Genomic DNA, 18599 nt, shown 5'->3' with positions numbered 1-18599 from the left:
ATAAACAAATTGTATTTTTTTAAATTTTTTAACACCATGTTATTGTACATAAGAAACCATCAACCTCGCCCATTAACAATTTTTTTGTATGTCTTTCCGTTTTCGAGATAGCCGTTTCGAGCCAAAGCTTCAAGTGGTGGTTTCACCCCTTAAACTCGAGTTACCGCAGCTAAAAAAAAATACGTGTCGATTATTTTTGGCTGCTTTATATGTGTACAAAGTTTCATCAAAATCGAAGCCGGACCGTTCGCGATGGTTCCTTGTTAGTCGTTTAATGCATTCATGTTAATAGCATAGGAACAAAAAAAATATCGTTTTTTTCAATAGTCACAATATGATCGGGGGGTCCTACAACGTGTATTTCCGCTAAAAAAAAACTTCAAAATTTTTTTTCATTATGATACTTTATAAATTTCCTTATACCTTACATATAGGTCGGAAAGTAAAAATGCTGGGGCAGTCGAGACTTGGAATCGTATGCCACTTATCGCGAGGTCGTATTTCAGTTGTTTTGTCTTTTACAAGAGCAAGAAGGAAAGGCTCACACTAGCGTTCTTTATCGATTTGCCGAAGTTGTGCGAAGTGCCGAGCTCACGTACACGTGGCTCGTGCGGTAGTGTATGACTGCTATCCCCACCATTCCGTTAGACGCTAAGGAAGTTCGTCGTCACTGTTGTCGATTTCGATGCACTCAATTATGCCCGATCTGGCCACACTGCCAGGGAGTGTCCAGAGACAAATCCCCTAGTGCACCCCGGCCTCTATCTCGACGGTTGGCATCGGCGCCAACTAGGGAGTTACTTTATGCTCCCTACAGGGTTGTTACTGTTGCGTCCCGAGATCGTGGTTTAGGGAAAAAGGACGGTGGGTTGGTGCCCGTGGAGCGCTGAACCGCTCTGCTCGGCGAGGCGCGCAAAAATCAAACGACTATGTAAGTTCGAAAAATGGTTGGTAAGATTTATTCGTCGTCGTCTCGACTTTTAGATACAATTTTGTTGACTTCCGAAATCGATCTGATCCTCCGCGGAAATCTTCTCGTCGTCCTCGGTGTTCATCCCTTCTCCGGAATATTCCTCGATCCTCCCTCTGGATTGTCCTGGTCCAATCGGGGTTCGTGCCTTGCTCCCTCCATCCGGATCGTCATAGATCGATGATCCACCCCCAAGCCGCGTGGAGGTGGAGGTTACGCGGCCATGTTGGAGCGGGCGCGCGTGAGAGAGAGCGTGGGAGTCGAGAGAGAAAACGAGGCTAGCGGCCTAAGCAACCCTTAAGAAAATTTATGACCCTTGTGAAAGTAAACGAAACTCGAAGCGAAGTGTCGCGAGGCCCTGCTGTGTGTCAAGACCATTGAAACTCTTAACGGAAATAGCTAATTCGGCACGGTCCGAAATAACTAAACAATAAACTAAAGGAATGATGGAAACTTGAATTCGACACAGCCTTTAGAAAAGAAACTAAGTATCTAAGAAATGCCTTCCTTTCTCTCTACCTTCCCCAGCTTGATCGCCCACGTTGAAAAGCGTACGATTTCGTTGTTTATTACAATACGCTAGTTGGTTTGAATGTCGCTCCTAATTTGCCTATCGATTATACATATTTCTGGGGCTACGTTCGCGTGGTCACGCAACAATACATTACATAAACATCTAGAAAGTAGGTAAGCGGGCCCCTTAGAGTCAGGAAGACGCCGCCCGAACAAAGTTTATGACTTTATGACTCCCGGCCTTTCTCGACCTGAGTTTTACCCTTGCAGGACACCGATAATTTTTGGAAGTGAGGACAGAATTAAAAATGATTTTATAAGACGAGCCCCTGCCCGTTCGACGAAATTTGGCACGCAGATGTGAAAGAAAAAGTTAAGCTATTTACTATCCTTGCCTGGCCCAACTGTAGTATGGAAAGTTTGAATACAATCCCAGGCCCTCGTAACTCTCTGCGTTTAGGTGTCGCTTAAAACCTTCCAGCTGTGCTGTTCGCTACGAACTCGCATGCTTACAATAAATCTCCCCGTTACAATGGAATTCGAATTTCGCTCTCACATCAAACCTTGATATCCCTATGTCTTAGAGCTAACTTCACATAATACACAGATTCATACCAGCGGAGGTCGCAACACCTCCCTTCATATACAAAAGATGTTTCCAATGGAAACAACTTTTCAAAAAGAAAACAATACATCAATACTAACTTAAGTACGCAAAATTGAATGAATAAGTACTTTACAATAGACGATTATAACTATACCCCCTCTTCCCGCGCTAGCCCGCGGTAAACGAGCTACTCGGTCCACCCATTGTCACACAGGAAGCGCGAGTTGAAGAATAATAGTTATATCATAACATTTTACAGTAATAAGATATAGTTATTCTACTACTATATAGGTAATATTAAATCAATTATAGTACAACGCATAGCTGACATCCAGGAGTTATCAAACGCCCTAACCAAACTTATCTAAATATTCTTATCCAATATAGTTCATATAAAAATACAGCAATATATCTAATACTTATGGTTAAACTATTTACACTGGATCTAGCCTTATACAGGCTAACTTAAGTTTATTCGCGTGAACTATTTTAGTCTTATTTTTCCCTATAGCTATTTCAATAGTGAGATCGTTAAATATTTCAACTACTTTATATGGTCCTAGCCAACTAGAATCAAACTTAGATGTCTTAGGTTCTCTAAGTAAATACACATCGTCACCTACAATAAATTTACGGGGATTTGCATTTTTATCATACCTTATTTTACTCCTTTCTTTTGCCTGTTCTAGGTTAATCGCTGCTGTAGCCTGAGTAGTCGTGATCCGAGTAAACAAATCATCTAGATGTTCAACGAAAGTTCGCGGTATTTCTTGGCGACTAAATTCTGATGGTATGATGGCTTTTGTACCGAAAATAAGCTCATGAGGGGAGAAACCTGTAGCTTCATGCACGGAAGTATTATATGAGAATATTCCAAAGCGTATCCAATCGTCCCAATCAGTTTTTTCCACAATAATGCTTTAAATAATCTATAAAAACGCGATGTGCTCGTTCAAGAGAGCCCAACGATTGAGGGTGAAATGCCGTTGATGTAATTCTCTGTATTTTGAATATTTTGCAAAAGTTACTCATTATTTCACTAACAAAATTACTTCCCTGATCAGTTTGAATAACACGAGGGCAACCGAACCTACTTATAAACTGTTCTGCAAGAGCAACTGCAACAGTAATGGAGTCCATAGTTGATATAGGAATAGCATCAGAATGCTTCGTCAAATTATCCTGCAGAGTCAACAGATACCGATTTCCCCTTTTAGTCACAGGTAACGGTCCCACAATGTCCATTTGTACTTTCTCGAAAGCTCTCTGAGGGGTATCTGTTATGCGCATTGGCTGTTTAGTTTTAACAGAAAGAATTTTATTTCTTTGGCAGTTGGAACAAGAGCGGACAAAAGTTGAGATATCTTTCCCCATTTTTGTCCAATAGAAATCCTCCCTTATCCTTTTGAATAACTTAGTCACACCCTGATGGCCACCCACTACAGACTCATGATATTCCCGAATAATCGAAAGTCTTCTTGATAAAGGGGGAGAAATGATTTCACCAGTGCAAACCGTAATATTGTATTGTGAACTATTAAATGTCTGCTTTAAAAGATATTCAAGAGAATTCCATTCAATAGGCTCAATGTTATTGTTACTTTTAGATAAACTGATGGACATCACACCTAATGTTTCCATGAGATTTTTTAGGGATGATATTGAAGACGCGAGATGTCTAAAATTTTGTTGTTCAGCAGATTTCACCTTGGAAAATAAGTGGAAAATATGTTGGCTTCCACCGGGGAAAACCATTGCCTCACCCACGTGAACATTGTACGATTGTACCTGACCAATGGAAAACCTTCCTTGTGTTAACAAATCATTACTGATTTGTGAAGAAACTTGACAATCAGTAGAAAAAAAATGAAGAAGATTGTCTTTCCGCATATAAAGATGGTCCTTGCAATAAATGATACTTGGAAATGAAGAAGGAGGGGATGCTTGTACGGGTGGAATGAAATTTGTCAAGAGAACTTTGAACCTATCATGGGTATGAGAGTCATTTTCATATACTTTTTCTACGGAGGATCGTGTCCGTTCTTTACCTGATTCTGTCATTCCTGAAGCACCAGACTCGCCCACACTCCGCCACAACCTCATCCGGGATAAACTGGTCTGCGCACAGCCAGTGCCACGAAATGAGTCGGGAATAAGAAGGTGCCGAGTCTCCGCTTTCGACACGAAACGGGGGCTCTTGTTGCCAATTTCTGGCAGAGCACTTTTACCCTGAGATACAGAGACAGCCCCTAACGGTGCCTGTGGCGGGGTGCCTTCAAAGTCGGCCTTTCCGATGTCCGACAGACTCCCGAGTCGAAACATGTCCTCCGTACCTCTGCGGAGCGATCCTCCACTCATTACGTTAGTATTTAAGTCTTTAGAGGATTTTCCTCCCTGGAGAGATGCTTCTATGGAAGGAAATGTCTCTTCCTCATCTGCCGTATGATACTCGTCACTATCATTTGAGTCCGAACCCGAATGATTTGTTTCGTTATCAGTCTCATTACACCCACTACTAAGTTCACTATCCACAAGAAAAACTCCCGCAACTAAACGTTCATTTTCGTCTCCCATAGAACCGTCAACGTCAATGTCCCCGACCTCCTTAGAGATTGCAATTGGCAAATCGTCGGCGCCTACGACAACCCTTTGCAAACGCCTTGGAGGGGAGGCGTCCGTACTTTCAGTCTCGGTATGAATTGTCAAGCACTTAGATGGAAAAGGAAAGATATTTTGAGAATCGACAAGAACAGGATTTCGGGATAATGCATCTGCATTGGAATTGATTTTCCCAGGTTTATAGACCATCTCATAATCGTATTCGTTTAATCTAATACGCCATCTCATGATACGGGAAGTGGGATTTTTTACATTGTGCAGCCAAATCAGCGGTCGATGGTCAGTGACTAAAATAAATTTGTGGCCATACAAATACGGTCGAAAATGTTCAATTGCAAATAAAATCGCTAATAATTCTTTTTCAATGGTGGAATAATTATTTTCAGCGTCATTAAGGGTCCGAGATGCATACGCGATTGGGAGATCTTTTCCGATCTGACCCTGACTCAATACAGCTCCGACTGCATAATTAGAAGCATCAGTTGTTACGAGGAATGGCTGTTGAAAGTTGGGAAATTGGAGCAACGGCTCCGAACAAATGATATCACGTAAACTCTCGAAAGCGAATTTGACATCTTTACCCCAGACAAAAGGTACTTCTGCCTTCAACAATCGTGTCAGAGGTTTAGCAATTTTTGCCATATGAGGGATAAAACGTCGATAATAACCAACTAACCCCAGAAACTGTTTAACATTCTTCCTGGTTTTTGGAATAGGAAATGACTTAACAGCCGTGATCTTCCCGGGGTCTGGTTTCACTCCTTTGGCAGAGATAACGTGACCCAAATAGGCAACTTCTCGTCGCAAGAATCGACATTTCTCGGGTTGTAACGTTAAAACCGGCATTCTGCAACCGAGCCAAGAGAATTCTCAATTTACGAGTATGCTCTTCCAAAGAATCAGCATATATGACGATGTCGTCCATATATACAAAAAGCTCGACTCCTTGTAAACCAACCAAAACCAAATCCATGCACCTCTGAAACGTGGCTGGAGCATTTTTAAGCCCGAAGGGCATATTATTAAATTCATAATGCCCATTAACAGTTGAGAAAGCGGTCTTGGATTTAGAATCCGGATGTATGGGGACCTGATGGAAACCAGAGGCAAGATCGAGGGTACTAAAATACTTGGCGGCCCCCAATTGATCCAAGATATCCAAAATATTAGGGAGAGGATACGCATCATTGATAGTCTTCTCATTTAACTTACGGTAATCTATCACCATGCGCCAGCGAGGCTTACCATCAGGGCCAGGTTTTTTAGGTACAACCCAAACAGGCGAATTATAAGGAGAAGCAGATGGCTGAATTATCCTATTTTCAAGCAGTGAGTCTATCTGTTTTTGTATTTCCTCTTTGTGAACTAGTGGAAACCGATACTGTTTCGTATTTATAGGTATTTCATCCGTAGTCACTATTTTATGTTTGATTGTACTAGTGGAATTTAATTTATCCGAAGGCAGATAAAATTGATACGGAAATTCATTCACGATTTTTAAAATACTAGCCTGTTCAGAATCGCTCAAACCCTGCATATCGAGAAGCTTCGCCAATTGAACGAGCCTAGTAGCATCGGCTTTGGACCGACCCTTATTTGGATTTCCCGTCCGAGCCGAACGCGGCGAAGGAGGAATTTCAATAAACTCTTCTAATTCAACGGGGGGTATTGAAAGAGTCACACTATCGTGAGTAGTATTAATAGCGAATATCCTAACAATCCATTCTCTTGCGAGACCAGTACTTCACCTACGTAAACACCCGGCTGTGTATCTAACTTCCTTATATAACCCTCTTGTCTTTCAATATTTCTAACAGGGACGGTTAGGAGAGTTTTCATGCGAGGTGGTAAACTAACTGAAACCCCTGTATGAAGAGGCAATTCCTGCCCCCCAACCCGAAGACTATTAGCCACAACGTCCTTGAATGTTAATATCGCTTGTTGCTGCTCCAAAAATGGAATACCCAAAATTCCTATTCCCGAGATCGGAAACTCATCGTTGACGATCTGGAATTTAACGCCAATACCGAAAATTTCGATGATCACCTCACCGAGAGTGCTAAGACCTCCTTTATCGATACCAACTATATTATAACTAACGACAGTATCCACCAACAAGCCAGAAATAATGCCTTTACGTTTTATTAGATTAAGTTGGGAGCCAGTATCAATGAGAAAATTGCCAATTCCCTTATGGAATGAATTATGCGATAACCCTAAAATAGGCAATCGACCAACACCTTTCACGTCGAAGTGGAAGCATGTTCGTTTAACTGGGGACGCGCAATTAGGGGTTCGCTCCGTTTCGCGTTTCCCCGCGGAGCCCCCTTTAAGTTTAAATGTTGCGGCTTGGGTATAACAGTTTCACGTTGCATCCCAGTATTTTTGTAATTTCCCTTTTTAAAACAACGCGACTCGGTATGCCCTGTCTTTCTACAAAATTTACATCTTAACCTTTCAGGAGCCGATGGATTATGAAAATTCCTTTTTTGTTGAGGACAATTGTAACGGTAATGGCCTTCCTGATCACAATTATAACATTTAATATTGCTGATACTAGCGGTAGCAACCCGAACATTTGACGATGAAAATTGCTTTACGGGGTCTGCCATTTCTTGTTCCAATCTACTCGCGATACTAACTATATCATCAAATGTTTTATCCGGTTCATTCGAAATAAAAAGTCTCAAATTTTGATTCTGAAGACCACGTTTAAAGTTTGTGACGGCTGACTGATTTAATAAAGCCGCGGCTCCTATTAGCTGTTCGGAGTTAAATTTTTCTTTAGCTGCTTCTAACCCTCGGCTCAAAATTTCACGGCCCCGAGCCCCATAAAACTCTACCGACTCGTATATCCCTTGTTGCAAACCCCTCAGTTCGCCGTGAATCTGATCAACGTCGAAAGACCGAGCATACACTTTCTTTAACAGGCCAATGATCTCGCTTACTGTTGTTGGTTCTGGACGATTTGAAATTAAAATATCCGCAGGACCTTCGATCTTATTGCGAATTATAGTTAATAAATTTCCACGGTCGGAAGGTTTAACTCGGGAATCGATAAGTTGGCACTGTTTAGTGAATTTAAGTAGAGAACCAGGTTTCCCGTCAAAGCGCGGAATCAGGTCGGAGGCTAATTTTAACGATAGATATGAAATTTCAGATGATTCAACTGACGGCAGGCTAACAGCATTGATTACCTCAGGGCGATAAAATTCATTATCTAAACTCGGCGAATCAAGCCTTGGGGTACTCGCGTGCACCGGCAAAAGATTTGAAATGTCCGGTTGTACCATACAATCATTGGCCGGTTCTCTAAGAGTTTCAGCGGATACATCCCGGACATCAAATTCTCGGGATATATTTAAACTAATTAACCGATTCCAACGTCTCCTCATTGCCTTACGACTACGTAACATGTTGTTGATATAAAATTACGATTTAAATAAACTAATTAACTATCAACTTTGCTTTAAACCTAATCGAAAGCATATAAACTTATAATATACGTCTTACGTGAACTATTGATTGTCTTTTCGTCTCGCACGTTGATTTCAGATAATTTCACCGTTGCAGCTCCTCGTTGTACTTGGGATACTCCAAAAGATCGTTTCCGCTCCGTTGTCGAGAGATGATGTGTGTCAGATTCCGATCGAATTGTACATGTGGTTCCAGGGAGTTCTCACACGGCCACTGAAAACCACCCACCTCTGGCATTCGCCCCTTTGCTCACGGGGAAACCGTGAAAAACCCGTGAGAGAGAGAATGTACCTTTCGCACTAATTTAACACACAAATGATCCACTCGCGAGCCGGCAAAGTTAATTGAATAAATTGTCTTTCAATTTCTTTTTCAAATCCCACCGCTGTCACCAAATTTTGTTGCGTCCCGAGATCGTGGTTTAGGGAAAAAGGACGGTGGGTTGGTGCCCGTGGAGCGCTGAACCGCTCTGCTCGGCGAGGCGCGCAAAAATCAAACGACTATGTAAGTTCGAAAAATGGTTGGTAAGATTTATTCGTCGTCGTCTCGACTTTTAGATACAATTTTGTTGACTTCCGAAATCGATCTGCTCCTCCGCGGAAATCTTCTCGTCGTCCTCGATGTTCATCCCTTCTCCGGAATATTCCTCGATCCTCCCTCTGGATTGTCCTGGTCCAATCGGGGTTCGTGCCTTGCTCCCTCCATCCGGATCGTCATAGATCGATGATCCACCCCCAAGCCGCGTGGAGGTGGAGGTTACGCGGCCATGTTGGAGCGGGCGCGCGTGAGAGAGAGCGTGGGAGTCGAGAGAGAAAACGAGGCTAGCGGCCTAAGCAACCCTTAAGAAAATTTATGACCCTTGTGAAAGTAAACGAAACTCGAAGCGAAGTGTCGCGAGGCCCTGCTGTGTGTCAAGACCATTGAAACTCTTAACGGAAATAGCTAATTCGGCACGGTCCGAAATAACTAAACAATAAACTAAAGGAATGATGGAAACTTGAATTCGACACAGCCTTTAGAAAAGAAACTAAGTATCTAAGAAATGCCTTCCTTTCTCTCTACCTTCCCCCAGCTTGATCGCCCACGTTGAAAAGCGTACGATTTCGTTGTTTATTACAATACGCTAGTTGGTTTGAATGTCGCTCCTAATTTGCCTATCGATTATACATATTTCTGGGGCTACGTTCGCGTGGTCACGCAACAATACATTACATAAACATCTAGAAAGTAGGTAAGCGGGCCCCTTAGAGTCAGGAAGACGCCGCCCGAACAAAGTTTATGACTTTATGACTCCCGGCCTTTCTCGACCTGAGTTTTACCCTTGCAGGACACCGATAATTTTTGGAAGTGAGGACAGAATTAAAAATGATTTTATAAGACGAGCCCCTGCCCGTTCGCCGAAATTTGGCACGCAGATGTGAAAGAAAAAGTTAAGCTATTTACTATCCTTGCCTGGCCCAACTGTAGTATGGAAAGTTTGAATACAATCCCAGGCCCTCGTAACTCTCTGCGTTTAGGTGTCGCTTAAAACCTTCCAGCTGTGCTGTTCGCTACGAACTCGCATGCTTACAATAAATCTCCCCGTTACAATGGAATTCGAATTTCGCTCTCACATCAAACCTTGATATCCCTATGTCTTAGAGCTAACTTCACATAATACACAGATTCATACCAGCGGAGGTCGCAACAGTATGGTGAGTCCCAATAGCTTGGTGTTTGTTCATGAGTGATAAATGGTGATGGAAACGAAACGTTGTCAATTGAAATTTGAATTTTCAGTGTTCAAGAACGATATATTAGAAGTTTTAATCTAATCGTTTGAACGTAGATAATCATTTTTTATGTTGGACACGATAAACGATTATTATCGATATTTTTTTCGTTTCATCTGCTCATTCGAATATATTTATAACCTTTCCAAACGTGGCCTGCCATACATTCGATTCGCATCGATGATTCAAAAAGATATACCACTTTCGTCAGACATGATTGACCAAACGGAAGATGATGATATGTTATACGCGGGTGACATGGAAGAAGTGATAGATACGAATGAGTCCGAGAACTTTGAAGATGAAGTCTCAAGCGACGAAGAGCCTCTGGAAGATGCAATCTGTGTATTCACCGGCCACAAACCAGGTTAAAAAAAATCTCTATGTTGCACTATCACTAAGATTGTAAATGATTTTACTTTTACTTTAAAACTGTAGGTTCCATCTTTTGCGGATCACTGACTAGAAGTAAAAATTGGCTGTTACTGGAGGTGTAGGAAATGTAGCTTATGTTTGGGATACATCATCTGGAGAAATTATTTTTAAAGCTAGGAAACTATCAGATAGTATAGTCTTCTGTGAATTTAGTCCAAATGAAATGTACTTAGCTATTGGCGATATGAGTGGTATTGTTTATGTTTGTACAGTACCTGACAATGAAACAATCCTCAGCTATAATATAGGTGATCTGACGGTTGGTTTTTTCTAATTTTTGTAATTGCATTTTGCATTGTTTTGATTGACAGTAAACTGAAAAATTATTTGTTATTACAGTGGTTAAAGTGGCATCCTACTTCAAGCAATTTATTTGTAGGAAATACTGATGGAGAATTATATAGGTTCAAAGTACCTACTGAATATCACAATTTTACCAATGGTTACAAATATGGAATTGAAGTTGGAGCAATATTTCCAGATGGTATTTGTTTTTTAAATTATTCTTATGCTAGATACTCCTTTCGAAATGTTTTTTATTGCAATTTGTAGCCAATCAAAAACTGATCTACTCTTGTTCAAAACATTCTTTTGAGACATTACCCATTTAAAAATATGTCAATGTATGCGTTATTTTGACTCAAAATTATGCTTTTTTTTTTTACAAAAATTCGTGTTTTAATCGAATGCAAATTTTCAGGTAAACGTGTTGCATTAGGTTATGCAGACGGAATGATTAAAGTAATAGATTTGCAAACGCTGTCCGAAATATCAAGTTCTTCTTCACTAGGCCATTCTTCTACCATAACTGATATCGATTGTCACCCAAATAATAATCTAATCATTTCGTCGGACGTAGATGGGAAGACTATACTTAGCATGGCAAACACTGGCACGGTAATGTAAATTTGTATCTTTGTATTTACTATAAGAATTGAAATAATATATTAACCTTTTTAGATTATTTCTGTTCTGCAAAACCTGTATAATTTCGAGCAAAGTAATATTACGAATGTCAATAATGATGGTGAAAATGTTGATAATGATGACAGGAATAACAACTGGGTAGAAGCGGTTGCCTTCTGTAAAAATCCCGCGTTCCAAGTTGCCGCAACTGGTACAGTTAATGGAGAAATCTTTATCTGGGATATCCCAAAACAGGTAATACTACTTTTCTTAATCGATTGTAACCTTATTCAGCATACTGATTTCTTCTGAAATTACTTAGGTACTTAGGTGTAAAATAGATCAAGCACACGGTACATCCAAATTGGTGTGGAAAGGAAACACACACATCCTGTTTTCAGCAGGACTGGATGGTATTCTCAGGTGTTTCGATGCAAGAAGTGGTCAATGTTTGCGATCATTCACAGGACACACAGCAGACATTTATGATTTATTTATATCCGAGTAAGTTGAAGTAACGAATTATTTTATTTTTATGATAGAATTTGAACGAAATGCGATGGAATATTAAATGTTTTTCAGAGATGAAAAAAGTATATTGACGACTTCCGATGATGGTACAGCAAGAATCTTTGATATTTCATCTCTACCTTAATGTAGTTTATTACTTTGAGAAAATTATAAAGTCTTTGTTATTATCTAAAATATATGTACATTTTATGAAAGTTGTTCATACATATATATATATATAGGAATCGAGAAATTACTGGCCAAAACCATTCTACTAACCTTGCCATCGCCGTATCGTTACTATTCCTATGTTAACGATTCCTTTTCTGTGGGTATGAGGATTTCCGATCCCACATATATTTCATCTTTTATTTCAATTGAAGTTGAAGTTCATTTATTTTTTAGCTGGTGACCTGCAATATTTTATTCTTGCACCATTCTGCATCAAGAGTGTATCTTTTATTTTTCCACAGAAAATGAGTCGGACCATGTTCTTCACCTTTCTCAAAACTGAATAATGAACTAAATTCAATTGCAATTTTTGATCTCACTAGACCGATTCCTCCTGCTTTTTCTGGTGCAGGATGATATACTCTTCCTGACTGAACACTCATGTACAATCTTTCTGGTTGAAACGGCACCTATAATTAATTTATTATTAAAAATCAACCCGATTGCAAAATTGTTTAGAAGCTTATTGAAACCGGATATACCATTAGCATTTCTTCTGCATGGGCATAACCAAACCAATCCTCCTCTTTGCCTGTTTCGCTATTCTCTTTCCTAATTACTTTCGTGAACACTATCGGCAAATCATCGCATCTGACAAAATTTCTCTCCAGACCGCAAAGAGAAACATACGGAAAGTCGTGGATATATCGTCCTGTGACATTTTTCTTCAAGTGCTTGAAAAAGAATGCCAAAAATTTTTTATCTAAAACCAGATATCTAGTATAACGTACAAATCATAACATTTAACAAATTTCTTCAATGTCGATGCAAACCTTTGAAGCACGACGTAAAGTTTTTCATGCGAGCATCATCCAGAAATAACTACAGCACACGAAGCAGAAAAATTATAATACACGTATTTTTGATGCTACTTCTGTATGTTTGCAATCTCGTGTCTAATAAAGAATTAAATTATACCATGCCTTGATGATCGATGTAATAAAAGTATTCTCGAATTCGAGGTTCTGGCGACTGTCCCTGCACATACTTCGCGCAATGCCTTTTAAGTATCTCGGAATAAATCGATCTTTTAGCTACGATCGCGAGTACACGCGAACGTAAAAACATTTTACAACTCCGAATAGATTCAATCGATGTAATTAAAATATTACGAGTGACCTCTGTAAAAGAGCAAAATTTCAAATTGTTTCGGAACAATTATTTTTGTACGACAAATAGTTCATGACTATTCGGTAGATTAAATTTTAATTACCATCGGAATTGTCGAACTTTTTTGTTTTGAAATATTTGAGTATTAGACTATTTGTTTATGTTAACGTGAATTTTGTTCATAGTTAGTATTTGTATGTATAGATTATTGATCATTTCCTAAAAATCATCGATTTCACACACCACAACCTTAGTGCGTGTGCGTGAGTCAGCGTGACTAGAATCAGCTGATGGCAAGATGTGATATTTAAATACATCATCGGTATCTTCATTATTTACATAGAGCAAATATATGAATAATAACTTCATATATTCAATATTCGAATAATGATAACTGAATATTCAAATGTTTAAATAATGACATTCGAATACTCAAATATTTGAAAAGCCCCAGCTGTATTTGTAGTTCGTTCAATATCATAACCTCACTTTTAACTGACTATCGTACGGTCGAATGATCGAATAGTAATATTTGAATACTCACATGTTTAAATAACGATACTCGAATAATTATACTCGAATACTCAAACATTAGAGTCGTTTCAGTTCTACTTATAGCTTGTTCAAAACTCATAACCTCACTTTTAACTGTTTACCGTATGACGCAAACTCTTCTTATATCATAAGAATGCTTATATCGTAACAATGCGGCTTAGCCCAATGAGATAATTAACGACTTGCAATATTCTTTCCCAATAACGGTTTATCGCGCGTTTATATACTCGACGGTCGCCCGTCTTTACATCAACATACTATCGACATTTGTTACGGTCGATTTCAATTGATCGAAGAGCTGGTGACATCTGGCGCGATCGATTGGAACGTAATCTCGATAGAAACAGAAACTTCGATATTTTTCAACGTCACGTTGGTTCGCGCTACCCACGGACAGGCAGATTCAAGAAATGAGATACGACGAAGAGGTGGAACGAACGGTTTCTGAAAACAGACAGAAATTTCAAGGAAAAGGATTGCATTCAGGACCAGACCGCGGCGAGATGCTGCCGCCCCGTTGAACGATCGTCACCGCTCGGAGATAATAACACGAAGTAAAAATGTTACCCGCAAGCTCGAGCAAAAAAAAATTGTGCATCTGCAAACTGAAATCTCGTATTGTTGTCGTTGCCAAATAAGTCGTGCACAACGCGGTCCTGTGTTCCCGGAATATGGCTTCGTCCACGAAGAGGTCATGGAAACTCCGTAAGTGTTTGTCCTGTTCGCGTGAAACGTGCACTTTGTTCAATTCGTCGGTGCACGATGTACGCGTCCAACGAATTACCGTTCTGGCGCTCTTTTCTCCCGTTACGGGTAAACAATTTATGTTTACACATCAGTCGGACGGGATTCACCGACGAATTGTTCGATGCGTTTTCCTATTATGGTCATAACCTTCGACGAATGGGAAATGCACTGTCGCCGCGAATGTCATTGAAAGCTGACATCTTTGTTCAGGTCATTCTGTGCATAAGAATATTTTTTTCTGTACAGAGGATTTTGTTGCCCATACGTCCAACGTCAATTGCTTGGCATTAGGTCACAAGTCTGGACGCGTTTTGGTCACTGGTGGCGACGACAAGAAAGTGAATCTATGGGCAGTTGGGAAGCAGAATTGTATCATGGTATTTTTGTTTATTCCGTAAAATCATTTGTTTAAACATGAATCATAATTGATGTAGATGTAGGATTTGTATCTCATAAATGGGAAAAATTAAATATTAATTTATCCTAATTTTGTTCATAATCATAACCATTGAACACTTTTGTATAGTCAGTAGTACATATTGTAGTGACTATAGTGACTGGACATTCCAAAGTAGGAGTATTGCTTTATAGTTCTCTTGAAACCAATTTAATAAGATTGCTATATTTATATTGTAAATTATACATCTGTGATCATATTCCATTTGTTACTGGTCCAAAATTAGTTATATTATTTTTAGAGTTTGAGCGGTCACACTACACCAATAGAATGTGTAAAATTTGGACAAACAGAAGATCTAGTATGCGCTGGTTCGCAGACGGGTGCATTGAAAATTTGGGATTTGGAGCATGCCAAATTGGCACGCACGTTAACAGGACACAAAGCAGGCATACGTTGCATGGATTTTCATCCTTACGGGGAGCTGTTGGCATCTGGTAGCTTAGACACTGCGATCAAACTGTGGGATATTAGGAGGAAAGGTTGTATCTTCACTTACAAAGGGCACAATAGGATGGTGAATAGTTTAAAATTTAGTCCGGATGGCCAGTGGATAGCCAGCGCGGGAGAAGAAGGAATGGTCAAGGTATCAATTAGTGTAATACGCGTAATTTTACGTAATACGCGTTAGCGATAATGGTTTACAAATATTTTATTTTTTAATTAGTTGTGGGATTTAAGAGCTGGTAGACAACTTAGAGAATTCTCGGAACACAGAGGACCGGCAACAACCGTAGAATTTCATCCGCATGAATTCTTATTAGCAAGTGGCAGCGCGGATAGAACGGTTCACTTTTGGGACTTGGAATCGTTTCAACTTGTATCATCTACAGACCAGACTCATTCGTCTGCAATTCGGTACGTATTAATGTAGGCTCGATTAAACTGGTTCAGGATTCTGGCGTCACTTTCGTCCTCGACGAAATGTCTAGAAAATGTTTTATTTTCTGGTTAGGTGCCTCTATTTTAGTCAAGGCGGGGAATGTCTTTTTGCTGGTTGCCACGATGTGTTAAAAGTGTACGGCTGGGAACCAGGTCGAACGTTAGATTCAGTACCAACGGGCTGGGTGAAGGTACAGGATATAGCTGTTGCTCAGAACCAGCTGGTAAGACAATATTTACTGATAACAATTGATACGCGTGTAAGAAAACATTCACATTCGTTCACCCAAATATCACAATCTCTCGTGTACCCAAATATTACAAACTTTTGCCTAAGTATTCAAGTACTACAAACAAACTCGAACCACACCCAACCCGTATTTTTTGGTACCCGAGATTTCGGGTATGTATAAACCTATTTCTATAACCGTTTCAGATTGGTGCAAGTTTCCACACTGCCAACGTTGTCCTATATGTATGCGATTTACAAAAAATCGCTCCATTGGGTGGGGTGTCGACATCCGGTCTCCGTTCAGTCACGGAAATTCGTTAAGAAAAGTTTTTCCAGGGATAGGCCACCCGAGTTAAAAAAACATACGTAAGTTGAAATAGTTGTTTCGTGTTCAAATAATTGAGTGGCATGTGGTTGTAGAATAAATATTTACTACTTATTCTACTTATAGACTAGACGTACGGACAATAGAAGAGGCAGACAAGTCTGGAACTGACCCAGAAGACGAAGCAACGTACGCAGATATACCCAATGTCACCGAATATCACGACGTCTTTCAACCAAATAGGTCATGTAAGTATATCCGTATCTTACTGCTGGTTCTTTCTTGCAATATTCGGTTGTATATTCTAACTTACTTAAACTTTATTTTACTCTAACTCTCGACTATCCTACCGTCGCAAGCCTGAAAATAAAAATGCATCTGAAAGATGGATGTTGCGCCGTACAGTTTGTGAATGAGCATGCTATGCACGGTATGTTTCAGTGTCTCGCACTCCACCTCCAGAACCTGAGGCTTTCCAGGAGCCTCAAGATGTAGGTGAGTTCCATGCAAACAAACTTCCCATCTTTTTCCTCCTTTATACGAACGTTGCATGAATGTCGACTTACAAACTCCGCACAGAACTGGCCACTTTTGACATTACGTTATTTGAAATACTATATAAGGTAGTATCTTGTTTCGCAGTTATTTCATCGTATAAACGATACTTGTCAATATATATAATAATTATGTAAAACATTTATTGTTTCAAATAGTTACCTTTCATTTCCGTTTAAATAAAAATTGTCCATGTTTGCTTCTGCATGTAATTTACGCAGTGTTCGTTCATACATTATTCCGCTCGCGTTCGTTTCCAGATCCTACGCAACCACAGATATTACAAACTCTTTCTACCTCAATGTCAAATCTAAGTACGGTGGAGCCAGAGGAAGTTCCACCTATATCATCACCGTCATCTCCACCTCCACCAGCGCCGACGTTATCATTAACAAAGCCAGTATCAGTGCGCGTTCAGCCAATCAAGTCATCGCCGCCCGTTCAAAGAAACCACAGTCACATCGACGAGTCAGACCAAAAATCTTCAAACGAACAATGGCCTTGGCAGAGCGTCGAAGAACCTCGCCTCTATACCACCCCTTAGACAGGTAGTATTACTCCTCTTCCTGGAAAAAGATACGTATTACCGTGACGTAGGAACACTTCCACAACCCTTAGGCCGCAGAGGTCGAATTCCACGTTGACACCGCGTGTGGCACCAATGGTGCCGTTCTTCCAGTGATGCGATCGATGGAAAACTAAAGAATAGAGCACCTAGCCCGGATTCTCCCAGCATACTTAAAGAGACAGAGTAGTTGTAGAGACGGAGAACGGGTTACGAAAGCGATTATCCGGTACAGTAAGTATGCAGATGTTCATACAAGTACAGTGAGTTCTCGAGTTGATGAACCGATGGAATAAATATTAATGTTTCTGTTTGAATCAAACTCAAGTCGAGAACTGTGGTGTATCGCAGATTACATAAGCTTTCTATCGTGGATACATTGAATTCAACGTTGTTGCAGAATTAATAGTATAAGGCACAGCCCCCTCCGATCGCGTTAATAGCCGAATTCTGCGCAATCTAGGTCGACCTCGCTGAATAGGAAACTTTTGCTACTCAACGTCGCTGTCCGCGGCAACGCTTCCACCACCACAACGACGTTCGCGACGAAGAATCGAATAAAGCTCAGTGCCCCCGAATCCTAAGATAGACGTTCGAGCAGTTGAGGCCGAACGTTGACAGACACACGGAGAAAGAGGAATTTTGTTCCTCATCAGTGCTGATAAACTATGGCCTGGACGTCGAAACTTTCCTACACCGTCGAGCTCGCGAATCATGTGTATCTTACGTATAGTTTCCCTGTCCAAAATCAACTGAATCAATATTTTTCCGCGACAGAGATTCGCGAGATCGATACCGCGTTCGGCTATCCACAAATGGAGTGTTCAACGAATGTCAGAGGCCGAGTGCTTAATAGGCATGACTGCGTGTCACGATCGATGAGTGGCTGTACTCTCCTCACGAGACCGTCATCGTTCCTTGCAAATCATTTACTCTCGGATCTGCACCACAAGATCTTAGGTACACAGCATTGTTTCGAGCCATATTCGTAGTTTGGCAATGTGATCGGCATCGGACTGAGTGATTATGATTATAATTGCTGATTATGATTAACGAGCATGACGTCAGATAGAACGGTGAGGAATTACCCCCCAGACGGTGAATCGCCTTAACGAACGACGGCAAGATTTG

General features: G+C 40.4%; 2 protein-coding genes, 1 long non-coding RNA gene and 1 pseudogene across 5 annotated transcripts; 3 read left to right on the top strand and 1 right to left on the bottom strand.

Annotated features, from left to right (window-relative positions):
• Positions 1-4090: 4090 nt before the first annotated feature.
• LOC122404166 lies at positions 4091-5547 on the top strand. Its single transcript, XR_006259698.1, has 4 exons — positions 4091-4451; positions 4667-4988; positions 5096-5302; positions 5426-5547. It is a non-coding gene; the product is annotated as an uncharacterized LOC122404166 (long non-coding RNA).
• A 4316-nt stretch (positions 5548-9863) lies between these two features.
• Positions 9864-11992, top strand: LOC122404167 (angio-associated migratory cell protein-like). The gene is given in 9 exon segments (XM_043408091.1): positions 9864-9880; positions 9966-10325; positions 10397-10426; positions 10429-10652; positions 10733-10877; positions 11094-11290; positions 11354-11554; positions 11622-11803; positions 11882-11992. Coding segments are annotated over 8 exon segments (1350 nt in total). The 5' UTR covers positions 9864-9880; positions 9966-10027; the 3' UTR covers positions 11955-11992.
• A 61-nt stretch (positions 11993-12053) lies between these two features.
• Positions 12054-13931, bottom strand: LOC122404168 (UPF0598 protein CG30010-like). 3 transcript variants are annotated; one of them, XM_043408093.1, is made up of 6 exons: positions 13695-13931; positions 12959-13161; positions 12814-12862; positions 12523-12743; positions 12309-12450; positions 12054-12222 (listed from the first exon to the last, which is right to left on the bottom strand). In XM_043408093.1, the coding sequence occupies exons 2-6, from the start codon at positions 13106-13108 to the stop codon at positions 12200-12202; spliced, it is 585 nt and encodes a 194-aa protein (XP_043264028.1). In that variant the 5' UTR covers positions 13109-13161; positions 13695-13931; the 3' UTR covers positions 12054-12199. The 3 variants fall into 3 exon arrangements, with proteins under 3 accessions (XP_043264028.1, XP_043264030.1, XP_043264027.1); XM_043408092.1 differs by having other exon boundaries at positions 12070-12450; XM_043408095.1 differs by lacking the exon at positions 13695-13931 and having other exon boundaries at positions 12068-12450; positions 12964-13159.
• A 176-nt stretch (positions 13932-14107) lies between these two features.
• LOC122404170 lies at positions 14108-18195 on the top strand (annotated as a pseudogene).
• The last annotated feature ends 404 nt before the right edge of the window (positions 18196-18599 follow it).

The sequence above is a fragment of the Colletes gigas genome, unplaced genomic scaffold, assembly GCF_013123115.1.
Source record: "Colletes gigas isolate AHSC1104 unplaced genomic scaffold, ASM1312311v1 Colletes_gigas_Sc00113, whole genome shotgun sequence".
Classification (NCBI taxonomy): domain Eukaryota; kingdom Metazoa; phylum Arthropoda; class Insecta; order Hymenoptera; family Colletidae; genus Colletes; species Colletes gigas.
The sequence above is the reverse complement of the archived record's forward strand: the minus strand, read 5'-3'. Positions and strand labels throughout refer to the sequence as shown.